At 41.5% G+C, this 15,936-nt stretch overlaps 1 protein-coding gene across 1 annotated transcript; it reads right to left on the minus strand.

Moving 5' to 3' along the window:
* Positions 1 to 12,802: 12,802 nt before the first annotated feature.
* LOC115225549 lies at positions 12,803 to 13,819 on the minus strand. Its single transcript, XM_029796473.1, has one exon. It carries the CDS (start codon positions 13,817 to 13,819, stop codon positions 12,803 to 12,805), a length of 1,017 nt encoding a protein of 338 aa, XP_029652333.1.
* Positions 13,820 to 15,936: the final 2,117 nt, after the last annotated feature.

Here is a 15,936-nt window from a genome sequence, read left to right on the forward strand (position 1 = left end):
CTTTAATTAATTATTTATTTATTTTGCATATATTGTCCATCAAAAATTACATTTTCCAAAAGAGTCCTTCTTTCCCTTTGAGGAAATTTAGCTACCATTTTTAGCGTGTTGAAGAAATACAAGTTCTTGTTTCACTCTAGTTAGTTAGTTAGTTAGTTAATTTGGCTCAAAAGCAAATAGCAAGGCCATGTAGGGGGACATGGAGTTAAGTACAGGGTGGTGTTCATGTAAAGAGTTCAGGCCACTTGAGGTCCAGGGAGGCTTTGAACAAAGCGGTCGTCGGCATCTTCACCATCTTGTCTGGCAGCTTGTTCCACGGATCCGCAACCCGGACGGAGAAAGCTCCTCTCCTTCGATTGAGATGAAATCGTCGCAGGTAGAGCTTTTCGGAATGACCCCGCAGCCGACGCTCTGGAGCAGGAGTGAAGAACAGCTCTTTCGAGAGGTTACACTTTCCGCTTATGATGTTGTGGGCGAGAACGAGATCACCACGGCGGCGGCGTTTTTCAAGAGAATAAAGGTCGAGCGTCTTCAGCCTTTCTTCGTAGGACAAATTTTTGAGACCATGAACCATGCGGGTAGCCAGCCTCTGGACTCTTTGTTCTAATTCAACATTCTTATGGTTGAAAGTGTCCCACCTGAGGACCAATTCCACCCGTTTTTATGTCCCTTTTCATTTTAATTTTTAGACTGTAGAGTGGAAATTAACTTCTATTTCTTAACAGCTTGAACAACTGAACGGATCATATTCTTGATTACCTCAAAGAATACCCTCCATCAAGCATTTGCCGTATTCGGAACACCTTACTTCTCTGGGCATGGACACATTGAAACTCCGATGTCTGGCAGCTGACTTGGCAGACACCCATAAAATTATCAACCATCTTACAAACAATAACTCTGAGCACCTTTTCAAACTCCACCTGTGGACATGTTTACAAAGTCAGAAAACAGCACAGCTCCCATGACTTTCGGAAACATTTTTTCATGCTGAGAGTTGCTGAAGCATGGAACAAACTGCCGGCATCAGTTGTTAGTTGTCGGAGCACTGCATCCTTCAAAACTTCCATGCTTCCTGAGATTCGCCAACACTACACCTGATTTTCTCCCCTCCATACACACACAAGCATGTATCTGACTCATACACTGTTCACTTCCAGACATTTGTACGTTACTGCATGTACTTTATATGCACTTTTGACAAGTTGTGGTGCACCTGAGCACTCTTTTTTTTTATTCATTTTACTTGTTTCAGTCATTTGACTGCAGCCATGCTGGAGCACCGCCTTTAGTCAAGCAAATCGACCTCGGGACTTATTCTTTGTAAGCCCAGTACTTATTCTATCGGTCTCTTTTGCCGAACTGCTAAGTGACGGGGACGTAAACACACCAGCATCGGTTGTCAAGCAATGCTAGGGGGACAAACACACACACACATGTAACGAATATGTGATATCTTCTCTGGACCTTTTGGGGGTGCGAGAAGCAATCACTTTCCGTTGCTTTAATAATCCTGATTCTACCAGTCAGAAACAACAAGACGCAGACGTAAATAATATATATCTACTTTATTCTCTTATGACAGTAACAAATAAGTGGTATATCTGGGTATCCCTTTAGTATAGATGTGTCAGAGCTGAACGTTATCGCTGTAGAATTTACAAAGTTCAAATGCTAACGACACTGGTCAAAGATGGCGTCCGGAAAGAGGAAGATGATGTCTGCAACAATTTGGTTAAAGCCTTCGGTCGACTGCTATCATAAAGGGACAGCGAGAAAATATACGCCCGTTGCCTTCGGTCGCTTTGTCTCAAGTCCCTGACTGCTGCTGGACGCTAGTGGTCAACGTCCTACGATCCCCTTGCCTCGGCTAACTGCCACGTAGGCAAATGGTCCTTCTTCCGGGGCTTCGCGCATGTGCGAGAGGGCCCTTCCTCTCTGCCTTGGTGAAGGCACCAACACCGCACGCGTGAAGATAGAAATGGACGGTGCGCGCGCGCGCCGCTGTATAGGATCTCTACACACACACATATATATATATACATATATACGACAGGCTTCTTTCAGTTTCCGTCTATCAAATCCACTCTCAAGGCTTTAGTCGGCCCGGTGCTATAGCAGAAGACATTTGCCCAAGATGCCACGCAGTGGGACTGAACCCGGAACCATGCAGTTGGTTAGCAAGCTACTTACCACACAGCCACTCCTGCGCCTATATACAATAATTTCATTATTATTATCAGTGGTAGATAGATAGAAATTGTGATAGTATTATATACCCAGGGTATCGGAACGGGTAATACAATCCTAAACCAACTGAAAGCAACTTAGTATGAGTCACAAATCCCCGTTTGAGTTCCTATATAACACGAACAGGCCTAGGGTGGCTGTGTGGAAAGAGACTTGCTTCCCAACCACAAGGCCCCGGGTTCAGTCCCACTGCGTGGCACGATAGATACCTGATTCGCTAAAAATACCAGTCAAATATCCATCAATGCACACCTTACTTCAAACAGGAAGGCATCTTTTCTCAGACGGTAATGTGTAATTCCAAGGCGACCTGGCTGCTATTTCTAGCTGGTGAGAGACCACATTGTCTCGTTTAGTTGGGTGAAGATATGTTTTATGATGTTGGTAAACATATAGTGGACGGGATGATATTAAGTGAGGTATTATAGTAGTTTTGTTGTAATGCTTGTGAGTGGATTTGGTAGACGGAAACTGAACGAAGCCCATCGTATATGTGTGTGTCTGTGTTTGTCCCCGGACCATCGCTTCAACTATATATATATAAATATGTATGTATATATATATATACATATCACCGTGACCGATCAGGTTATCAGATGTTGCTACACATCGCTGGTCACAATGCGCTTCGCGTTGTTTTAGCCTTCGAATGACGCCACCCCGCTGGCTAAGCGAGCAGGCCAACAGAAGAAAGATGCTGGTGTTTACGTTCCCGTAACGTAGCGGTTCGGCAAAAGAGCCCGATAGAATAAGCACCAGGCTTACAAAGAATAAGTACTGGGGTAGATTTGCTCGACTAAAAGGCGGTGCTCCAGCATGGCCGCAGTCAAATGACTGAAACAAGTAAAAGAATAAAAGAATGTGCTGTGTGTGTAGATACATGTTTGAATTGTCAGCTTTACAGATATAATTCAAAATGAACCATCAAGAACCGAAACAGAGGAGACAAACAAGGATAGTCGATATGAGACAAAGATGAAGGAAAATTTACACACAAAATGCCTTCCATTTTAATTATTACCCAAGGGACATAATCACTACAGGGAAATATTCTATATACTTTAACTGAGTTCTCTCCCTTAAAAATTTTCTCTTTAAATCTTGTATTTTCGCTTTTATTTTCCATTCCAACAGAACCATTTCTGTCTTATTTCCGTTCTTCGAACCCCTTGCAAGCCATAATAGTACTGTCTTATGATTCAAAGGCTTTCCAGCTATGACCGTACTATCTTCTATTCAGTTTTTTTTGTTTGGTGATGGTGGTTGGGGGGAATTATAAACTCTTGTCTTTCACGGAGTTTTTATGACATTTTCTGAAAAATGCATATTTCAAAAATTTTCCAAGGATATATTTCCGAAAGTGTTCATTATATATACATATATATAGAGAGAGGGCTTCTTTCAGTTTCCATTTTACATAGAAAAAATTCAGGGAAAAACATTCTATGAATAATATTTACGTCAGTAGAATTTAGAAATTTCGAGAGGCATAAAAGAAAGCATGATGTTTGAACGGTGAAACTCGAAGCAGTTAAAGCTATAAATAATAGCGTGTTAATATTGGATTTTAAAATCCCGTTTGTATAGAAAAAGTCGAAGGTTGAACGTTTGTCCTGTTTACAGAAAATGTGGGTTCGTTTCCCACCAACAGCAGTCGATCTTTTCTGTCCAAAAAAAAACAAAGAATTCTAAAAAGTCTTTCTTTGAATGAGTTTCAGATCATTCCTGTGGTGTTCACATAACCGTCTTTAAAATGCGGATATTTTTTTCTACTCTAGGCACAAGGCCCGAAATTTCTGGGTTGGGGAGCCAGTCGATTAGATCGACTCCAGTAGGCAACTGGTACTTAATTTATCGACCCCGAAAGGATGAAAGGCAAAGTCAACCTCGGCGGAATTTGAACTCAGAACGTAACGACGGACGAAATACCTATTTCTTTATTACCCACAAGGGGCTAAACACAGAGAGGGCAAACAAGGACAGACAAACGGGTTAAGTCGATTATATCGACCCCAGTGCGTAACTGGTACTTATTTTATCGACCCCGAAAGGATGAAAGGCAAAGTCGGAATTTGAACTCAGAACGTAACATCAGACGAAATACCTATTTCTTTACTACCCACAAGGGACTAAACACAGAGAGGGCAAACAAGGACAGGCAAACGGATTAAGTCGATTATATCGACTCCAGTGCGTAACTGGTACTTTTTTAATCGACCCCGAAAGGATGAAAGGCAAAGTCGACCTCGGCGGAATTTGAACTCAGAACATAAAGACAGACGAAATACCTGTTTCTTTACTACCCACAAAGGGCTAAACATAGAGGGGACAAACAAGGACAGGCAAACGGATTAAGTCGATTATATCGACCCCAGTGCGTAACTGGTACTTTTTTAATCGACCCCGAAAGGATGAAAGGCAAAGTCGACCTCGGCGGAATTTCGCCCGGCGTGCTAACCTTTCTGCCAGCTCATCGCCTTAAAATGCGTATATAAAAATGACTATTTGTAGAAGTTACGTTTTCGAGAATCTAGATTACGTAACGTAGAGATTTTAAATATATCTGTATATCTCCAGAAACAAAAGGGGGGAAAAGATTACGGAAATTAGTGGTGACTAAGTCGAGGCGACGTGGTGGGGAAAGAGAGAACAATTGAAAACACCTACAGTAATTTTTTTTTCTCTCTGCTTCCCAACCACATGGTTCCGAGTTCGGTCCTACTGCGTGGCACCTTGAGCAAGTGTTTTCTACTATAGCCTCAGGTCGACCAAAGCCTTGTGAGTGGATTTGGTAGACGGAAACTGAAAGAAGCCCGTCGTATATATATATAGGTGCAGGGGTGGGTGTGTGGTGAGTAGCTTGCTTACCAACCACATGGGCCGGGTTCAGTCCCACTGCGTGGCACCTTGGGCAAGTGTCTTCTGCTATAGCCCCAGGCCGACCAAACCCTTGTGAGTGGATTTGGTAGACAGAAACTGAAAGAAGCCCGTCGTATATACATATATATGTGTGTGTATGTGTGTATATATATATAACGGGAAGCTGTATGAAAATAAACAAAAGACGAAGGCAGGTGGAATACAAACAAACAATTGTATTAGTATGGCGCTCAGGAATATAAATAAAACAAGTCTTTTACGTTTCGAGCCTACGCTCTTCAACAGAAAGATACCCTGGCCGCACCTCTCCTTCACGGATCAAAGTGACTTTGTTATTGTGTATATATATATATATATATGGAGGGGGGGGCATTCCAGATTCCGACTGAAGAGGCACTTGGCTGCGAATGATCTGTGTATCATGTTATGTCCTGTTTGCTGGTGTGCTATCGTCCTTTTTCCGCTTGTTATGTTTTGACGATTTCCGTTTGTTGTTATTCTTTTAACCTTTGAGCTATCTATCTATCTATCGTTGGAATTTACAAAAAATCAGCCAAACAAAAGCCGAAGGCGTTTGTGTAAACGACAAACGGACGTATTAGTTAAACGCTCAGGAAGTGTGAAAGTGTTTTACGTTTCGAGCCTACGCTCTTCAACAGAAAGGAACATAGAGATAAACAGAGAGAGAAGGTTTAGTGGCTAGCTATCAATCATAGCGAAAATCTAGGATGTAATGGATGTTGAACACACACACATACATATATGTATATATACATATATATATATATATATATACATACATATATATATATATATATATACATCTGTTTGTTGTTTACACACTCGTCTATGTCTTTTGCTTGATTTATTGTTTTGTAAATTCCAACTATATATATATGTATATATATAGGCGCAGGAGTGGCTGTGTGGTAAGTAGCTTGGTTACCAACGACATGGTTCCGAGTTCAGTCCCACTGCGTAGCACCTTGGGCAAGTGTCTTCTACTAAAGCCCCGGGCCGACCAACGCCTTGTGAGTGGATTTGGTAGACGGAAACTGAAAGAAGCCCGTCGTATATATGTATATATATAAGTGTGTGTGTATATGTTTGTGTGTCTGTGTTTATCCCCCTAGCATTGCTTGACAACCGATGCCGGTGTGTTTACGTCCCCGTAACTTAGCGGTTCGGCAAAAAGAGACCGATAGAATAAGTACTGGGCTTACAAATGAATAAGTCCCGGGGTCGAGTTGCTCGACTAAAGGCGGTGCTCCAGCATGGCCGCAGTCAAATGACTGAAACAAGTAAAAGAGTAATAGAGAGTATATATATATATATGTTCTACTTCCATTACATCCTGGGATTTTCTGTTATATATACATAGACACACTCACATTTAGTGATTATGGAAAAGATGTAACGAACCGGATATACTATTATCATCGTTTCGAGTCAAAAGTCCGTCTTATCATCCCCCCCCCACTATTAAATGCCTTCGCTTTTAAATTAAATACAGTGTCATTGACCATGGTATTGTCGTCATAACCATTATCACCACCGTCGCCACCACCACCATCACCATCAATGACCTCTACGTCAAACATACCATGACTGTGACCACGACAATCATACCATCGCCACCATACACCACCACCGCCGCCGCCGCCATCACCACAAACACCATCAATACCTATTTCTTTATTACCCACAAGGGGCTAAACATAGAGGGGACAAACAAGGACAGACATAGGTATTAAGTCGATTACATCGGCCCCAGTGCGTAACTGGTTGGTACTTTAATTTATCGACCCCGAAAGGATGAAAGGCAAAGTCGACCTCGGCGGAATTTGAACTCAGAACGTAACGGCAGACGAAATACCGCAAACATTTCGCCCGGTGTGCTAACGGTTCTTCCACCTCGCCGCCTTTCAAACACCATCAATACCATCGCCTTCACCACTGTCATTCATCGACACTACCATCACCATCTGGTGTAAATTTAGCATATTTATTTACCATTTTTGGTGGAATTCTGGTTGAGGAACTTTGCACTAGAATAGTCTTGGTAACCTTTTTTCACTCTTGGAAAACCCTTCACTTAATATCCCATGTCCCAGGGAACCCCTACCTAAAAACCATTATATATCTTATATTAAGCCGTTTATTTCATTAGAAAGGCGGTGAGGTGGCAGAATCGTTAGCATGTCGGGCGAAATGCTTAGCGGTATTTCGTCTGACTCTGAGTTCAAATTCTGCCGAGGTCGACTTAGCCTTTCATCTTTTCGGGGTCCATTAAATAAGTACCAGTTACGCACTGGGGTCGATGTAATCGACTTAATCCCTTTCTCTGTCCTTGTTTGTCTCCTCTATGTTTAGCCCCTTGTGGGCAATATATATTATATACATATATATATATATATATATATATATATATATTATATATATATATATATAGTATATATATAATATATATAGATGTGTGTGTGTGGTGTATATATATATATGTCTGTGTGTGTGTGTGTGTGTGTGTATTAATCTGTTTATTTCTCTCGAAAGGCGGCGAGCTGGCAGAATCGTTAGAACGCCGACCAAAACGCTTTATGTTCTGAGTTCAAATCCCGCCGAGGTCGATTTCACCTTTTATCCTTTCAGGGTCGATAAAATAAGTACCAGTCAAGCTCTGCGGTCAACGTAATCGAGTCATCCCCTTCCCCAAAATTTCATGCCTAGTCCCTATAGTAGAAGGGATTATTTCTCTCAGAACCCCTAGCAACCTCTTGCAGAACCCTAAGGTTTCTGGGAAACCCGAATATGAAACGCTGACCTTGTCCCTTAAAAAATCGTATTGTTCAAGGTACACAATGCCTGAAAAAATTGTCGGTATAGCCACAACTGGAATGTCTATGACAATTTATTGGTCTGCTGGATCAGGGCTGACCTGGGGCTATACAACAACAACACCAACAACAATAGTCAATACTCATAGCGCCAATACAAGCATGACGCCCACCAACGAGTGAGACATGTAAGAAATAGTAGCCAAATATCAACTCATATTTCTTGTCATAAAAAAAGAAACAAAAAGAGAACGAATATCATATTGGCTGGGGAAGTTTCAGATGCGATGGTCACAAACGGAACGCCATTTGATTATTAGTCTGCTCGATCAGGGGCTGACCTTGGACAAGACAAAAGCAACAATTCGCGACACCACCACCACCAACCACCATCGCATTCCCGTCGCCAACTCCGCCATGAGTCGTGGCCTCTCCCTCACACATTCCAAAGCAATGGCCGAGTTTCCTTGGAAACAGACAATCCTTTACTTTCCCCAATTTCCTCCTTTCTGTCTTTGTTTTTCCCTAAATCATTCCACCTTCCACCTTCCTCTCTCTCTCTCTCCTTTTCATTATCTATCTATCTTTCTGTCTGTCCCGCTCTGTCTCTCTCGGTGTTATACATACACACATACATACATGCATACATCATACATACATGCATACATCATACATACATACATACATACACATACCCACATACATACACACATACATACATACACACATACATACACCACATACATATATACATACACATTACATACACACATACATACACACATACCCACACATACATACCACACATACTACATACACACATAATACATACACACGTACATATATAATACATTACATACATACACACACACCACACACACACACACACATACATGTACACACATACACACATACATACACACACACATACACACACATACACACAACATACACACACACACACATACATACATACATACCATACTACGATACGTACGACACACACACACACACTAGTACATACATACGTACGTAATACATACATACATAATACACATACACACACACACACCTACATACATACATACATTACAATAACATACACACACAACACACATACATTAACATACATACATACATACATACATACACCACACACACACACACACATACATACATACACACACACACACACACACACACAATTACATACTACATACACACACACACACACACACAACCCACACATACATACATACACACAACACCCACACACACACAACATACATACATACATACACACACACACACACAACACACACACATAACATACATACACACACACACACACACACACCACACACACACACATTACATACTAATACATACCAGGGCCATAAGCAATATATATATATATTCATTTTTTTTCCATCTTCATCTAGTTTCAGCTCACGAGCTGTGGCCATGCTGGGGCAATATATATATATTTACTTCTTTCTCTTTCTGTCTTTCTTTCTCTCTCTTTCTCCTTTTCATTATCTATCTATCTATCTATCTGTCTTTCCGCCACTCTGCCTCAGTGTTTAATATATATATATATATATATTATATATATTGTATATGGAGTAAATGGCAGTGTCGTCTGCTAGAGGACAGTTAATATATATATATATATATATATTGCCATAAGCAATATATATATATATATTTACTTCTTTCTCTTTCTCTCTCTCTCTCTCTCTCTCTACTTTTCATTATCTATCTATCTATCTGTCTGTCCTTCCCCCACGCTGTCTCAGTGTTTGACGTCTATATCTAGCATATAGACTGTCCACTGTGGTCAGCCCTTTAAATTTTCTATGTAAAAAAATATTTTTAATCTTGGGATTTTTTTAAATATGTCAGGCCACTGGTCTTACTTGATTAATATCAATTTCTACCCTTATTTAATCTTATAAATATATATATATCGTATATGGAGTAAATGACAGTGTCGTCTGTTAAGAGGACAGTGAATTTGAAGGGGGCCATAAGCAATATATATATATATTTATTTCTTTACTTCTTTCTCTTTCTGTCTTTCTCTCTCTCCCTCCCTCTGTCTGTCTTTCTCTCTCTCTCTCTCTCCCTCCCTCTCGTCTGTCTCTCTCTCTCTCTTCCTCTCTCTGTCTTTCTCTCTGTCTTTCTCTCCCTCTCTTTGTCTTTCTCTCTCTCTCTTCCTCTCTCTGTCTTTCTCTCTCTCTCTCTGTCTTTCTCTCTCTCTCTTCCTCTCTCTGTCTTTCTCTCTCTCTCTCTGTCTTTCTCTCTCTCTCTTTCTCTCTCTCCCTCTCTCTCCCTCTCTCTCTCTCTCTCCCTCTCTCTCTTTATCTTCTTCCTCCCCTTACCGCTCTAGTTCTGCCCTGTAGGAAGCGTCTCAACGACATTCTTGATGACAACGGGGGGAAGGGGGAGTATGACAGAAACGACAGAGGAGAAGGGGAGGTAAAAATGACAGAGGGAGGAAGAGGAGAAGGAGAGAGAGAGAGAGAGAAAGAGTCAGACAGAAAAAAGGGGAGAAGAAGTGAAAAGTGGCAGAGAGGGTGGCGAAGAAGAGGGAGAGAGGAAGAGAGAGTCAAACGGAAAAAAGGGGAGATGTGAAGGGTGGAAGAGAGGGTGGCGAAGAAGAGTGGGGGGGAAGAGAGAGGAAGAAAAAAGATGGAGTCGAGAAGAAATGGCGAGGAAAGAAGAATTGAAAGAGGAAGAAGAGACATCAATTTAAAGACATTGGAATTTATGTCAGGCGACGAAGCGGGGGTGAGGAATGTGCGTGTGTGTGCGGGGGGAAGCCAAGGACCAGAATTTGGGGGCCGCACAGACATTTTAAAAACTGTATTTCGGTTTTATTGCCTATTGTGCAGGCTTAGTGGGGTGGGGGTGGGGGGTAAGGGTCTTGCTTCCCAACCACATGGTTCCGGGTTCAGTCCCATTCCATGGCCACCTTCGGCAAGTGTCTTCTACTACAGCCTCGGGCAGACTAAAGCAATGTGAATGGATTTCGTAGACGGAAACTGAAAGAAGCCCTCTATAATAGTATGTATATGTGTTGTAATATATATATGCGGGGTATATATATATATATATTATATATATATATATTATATAATATATTATATATATATATATATATATATATATATACCCTGCATGGCCACAGTCCAAGACTGAACTAAGCTATATTATGTGTGTGTGTGTGTGTGTGTGTGTGGGTGTGTGTATGTATGTTATGTGTGTATGTATGCATGCATGCATATATGTATATGTATGTATGTATGTATGTATGTATGTATGTATGATGGTATGTATGTATGTATGTATGTATGTGTATGTGTATGTATGTGTGTGTGTATGTATGCATGTATGTGTCTATGAATGTGTGTCTCTGAGCCTGTGTTTGCCGCCCCGCCACCGCTTGACAATCGGTGCTGGTGTGTTTACGTCCCGAACAGCCAGCAGTTCGATAGAATAAGTACTGTGTTTAGCATAGATTAAGAACTGCGGTTGATCCAGCATGGCCGCAGTCTAACGACTGAAACAAGTACAAAAGGATATTACAATGAAGGGAATGGCATTTCTTTTGTATAATATATGTATTATATTTTTTATCACTCATTGGATCCAGCATGGCCGTAGACCAATGCCTGAAACAAAAGATTATTCATTCTTTAATCTTTAATCACCATGAAACTTAATTTTATTTACATTCATTTTTTTATTTTGATTTTTTTAATATTCACTTCATTAACTTTATTTACGTCTCTACTCTTTATTCCATCAATCATTAACCAACCATTATCGACCGTCAGCCATTCCTCAATCTTTAATCAACATATTTCTCCCTAAAATTTAATTAATCTATTTTAAATTTTATTATATTCACTTCATTAACTTTCACTTAAGCCTTTACTCTTCATTCCATCTATCATTAATCAATCAATGTCAACCATCACCCATTCTTTAATCTTTAATCAACATTTTTCCATACAATTTAAATTTTTTATTTTTTTATATTCCCTTCATTAACTTTCATTGAAGTCTGTACTCTTCATTCCATCAATCATTAACCAGCCACCATCAATCATCGCCCGTTCTTCAATCTTTAATCAACTTTTTTCTCCATAAGATTTCATTTACATTCTTTTTTTTATTTTTATATTCACTTCATCAACTTTCAATTAAGTCTTTACTCTTTATTCTATCGATCATTAACCAAACACTATCAATCGTGAGTCATTCTTCGATCTTTAATCAACATATCTCTTCATAAAAATTTCATTTTATTTTTTCTTAATTGTTTATACTTAATACATTAACTTCCACTTTAGTCTTTACTCTGCATTCCATCTGTCATTAACCAACCACTATCAACCGTTAATTGGTCCCAACCACCACCAAAAGAATAGTACCTTCCACCCACCCCATCCACACCCAAACAACAGATACCAAAACCCCCAATGACTTCATGTGTTCTTGTCCTTATCTGCTTTAAGCGCCCTGATTAAAAGCAGCCCCGCCCCTCCTTCAAATAACGTTTACAGAACAACTTATCAATTAGCATTTACACCGAATCACTCAAAACACGATTAAGCAAACAACCCCATCGACTTCGCCTCCATTTGTACACACACATCGACAAACAAGCGCTACTTCAACACCGCCCGCACCCCGGCCATCTCTGGGTTTTCCCTTTTTCCTTTCTCAATCTATGATATTCGACCATCCTTGAAAGCTACTAAAAGCAGCAACATGCAATAAAAACCTCACTCCCCTCCGCCCACACGCCTCTTGCCGACCCAGACAGTTTAATTATCCCACACACCACACATAGCACCACAGCAACCCGATGTCCTATGTTCTTGGTAGTTGTTAGTTGTTGACGATGCCCCTTGGTAGTTGAGGAGGCCCCTTGGTAGTTGAGGAGGCCCTGTTGTTGGTAGTTGAGACCCTGCTGTTGGTAGTTGACGAGGCCCTTGGTAGTTGACGATGCCCCTTGGTAGTTGAGGAGGCCCCTTGGTAGTTGAGGAGGCCCCTTGGTAGTTGGCGAGGCCCTGTAGTTGGTAGTTGAGGCCCTGCTGTTGGTAGTTGACGATGACCCTTGGTAGTTGAGGAGGCCCCTTGGCAGTTGAGGAGGCCCCTTGGTAATTGACGAGGCCCTGTTGTTGGTAGTTGACGAGGCCCCTTGGTAGTTGACGAGGGCCCTTGGTAGTTGACGAGGGCCCTTGGTAGTTGACGAGGCCCCTTGGTAGTTGAGGAGGCCCATTGGTAATTGACGAGGCCCTGTTGTTGGTAGTTGACGAGGCCCCTTGGTAGTTGAGGAGGGCCCTTGGTAGTTGAGGAGGGCCCTTGGTAGTTGAGGAGGGCCCTTGGTAGTTGAGGAGGGCCCTTGGTAGTTGACGAGGGCCCTTGGTAGTTGACGAGGCCCTGTTGTTGGTAGTTGACGATGCCCCTTGGTAGTTGAGGAGGACCCTTGGTAGTTGACGAGGCCCTGTTGTTGGTAGTTGACGATGCCCTTGGTAGTTGAGGAGGACCCTTGGTAGTTGACGAGGCCCTGTTGCTGGTAGTTGACAAGGCCCCTTGGTAGTTGACGAGGCCCCTTGGTAGTTGACGAGGCCCCTTGGTAGTTGACGAAGCCCCTTGGTAGTTGAGGAGGCCCCTTGGTAGTTGAGGAGGCCCTGTTGTTGGTAGTTGAGGAGGCCCCTTGGTAGTTGACGATGCCCCTTGGTAGTTGAGGAGGCCCCTTGGTAGTTGACGAGGCCCCTTGGTAGTTGACGAGGCCCCTTGGTAGTTGACGATGCCCCTTGGTAGTTGAGGAGGCCCATTGGTAATTGACGAGGCCCTGTTGTTGGTAGTTGACGATGCCCCTTGGTAGTTGACGATGCCCCTTGGTAGTTGAGGAGGACCCTTGGCAGTTGACGAGGTCCTGTTGTTGGTAGTTGACGAAGGCCCTAGGTAGTCGACGAGGCCCTGTTATTGGTAGTTGGCAAGGCCCGGATTAAGACGCGAGTAAAATTATAATAGAGAAACGAAAATAAAACTTTTGAAGCAGCGATGCCGCCTTAACTTACGTGGAAGCCATGAGCGTGCTTTCAAGGGAGATAATCAGAGAAAGAACTGAAAGTCAACGTAAGATCGTAATGCTTCATGTAAAGTAAATATAACAAATAATCCAGAATCCTTGTCTGGAACCAGATCGATCCCAAAATCTAATCAGTTCGTGCCAGTCACGAGGCCAAACATCCCTGAAAGTTTCATCCGAATCCATCCAGCAGTTCTTGAGATATCTTGTCCACAGACAAACAATCAAACGCGACGGAAATAATACTCCCGCCTTCGCTAAGGCAGAGGTAATCTTTTTATTATAAATTATCTTCACATTCTTTTTACTTTATATAAAACTAGCAGCATCGCCCGGCGTTGCTCGGGTTTGTAAGGGAAATAACTATATAGCAAACAAATGCATTAAAAATGGAAAAAAAAATGATGGTAATTTTTTTTTAAATCGTTGACTCATCGTAGACATTTTTAGAGAGTTACTTCCCTTATATAATAGCGAGAAAATGCATTAAAATGGAAAAAAATGATGGTAAATTATTTTTAAAATCGTAGACTCATCGTAGACGCGCGCTAATAGCCAGAAGGGCTCGATATGAATCACGACTATAAGAAACCCGGTTTTGGTTAAACTGCACCGCAAAATGTGGGAGTAGTTAGGAATCTAAATCGAAGGGGACAGACACTCACACAACTACAGTTTTATATATAAAGATATTCTTTGCATTCTACTCTTTCTTTTATTCTCTTACTTGTTTCAGTCATTGGACTGCGGCCATGCTGGAGCACCGCCTTTAGTCGAACGAATCGACCCCACGATTTATTCTTTGTAAGCTTAGTACTTAGGCCACAGGTAGAGGCGCTGAAGAGCGTGACACGGAAGGATCTATGTCCACTAGTAAGTAGTAAAGTTACCTTTTCGAGTCCATGACCATATAAATCCACTCCTGCTCCCTGGATGGGAAGCCAGTCCCTCGCAGGATTACTCCTTTTTGCCAGCTGGGTGGATTAGGACAACGTGAAATGAAGTGATTTGCTCAAAAACATCCGGTCAAGGAATTGAAACCACAATCTTACAATTATGAGTCCAACACCCTAACCACTAAGCCACGCGCCTCTACTAATCTATGTCCACTCCCAGAAGCTGTACTGTTTTGTTTTTTTCAAGGGGTTTTGTCCTAAGCCCTAAAAGGGTTTTGTCCAACGTGTATACTGCTCTGCTGGCCTAGCCTAACATCGTTCGAAAGCTTCAACAATACAAGGAAGCGCATTGTGACCAGCGGTGTTTAGTTAACACCTAATAATCTAGTCGGGACAGTGATTTCAATGGCTTTCGGTTTCTGGTAGGGGTAGTAACGGGGGTGGCACGGAAGGATCTATGTCCACTCCCAGAAGCTGTATTGGTCAGTGGTTGTTAAGTAGGGGAGAGAGGTTCAGCATGGTTAAAGAAAACAGAAGGTGGTTAACAAGTGTTTCTTCGATTTTTGAAATGTTGGAACTGTGACCGATGGGTGAATAATTGGTCGGTGAAAGATTGATGTCCTGGCTGGACAGTGGGGGGAAGACAGGGGGAGTGCGAGTGTATATGACATGCATGTATATATAAGTATCTATCTATCTACCTACCTCTATCTCTCTGTCTGCCTGTCTGTCGATTGTACACATATAAATATATATATGGATATGAATGTGTTGTGTATGCATGATATATATATATATATATATTATATATATATATATATATATATATATATATATATACATATATATATATACATATATTATATATACATTATATATACATATATATACATGCATACACACACATAGCTAGAATATATGAAGTTACTAAAATTTTAATATATTCAATGTTAATGTTTGGGAC

Source organism: Octopus sinensis, linkage group LG28, assembly GCF_006345805.1.
Source record: "Octopus sinensis linkage group LG28, ASM634580v1, whole genome shotgun sequence".
Lineage (NCBI taxonomy): Eukaryota > Metazoa > Mollusca > Cephalopoda > Octopoda > Octopodidae > Octopus > Octopus sinensis.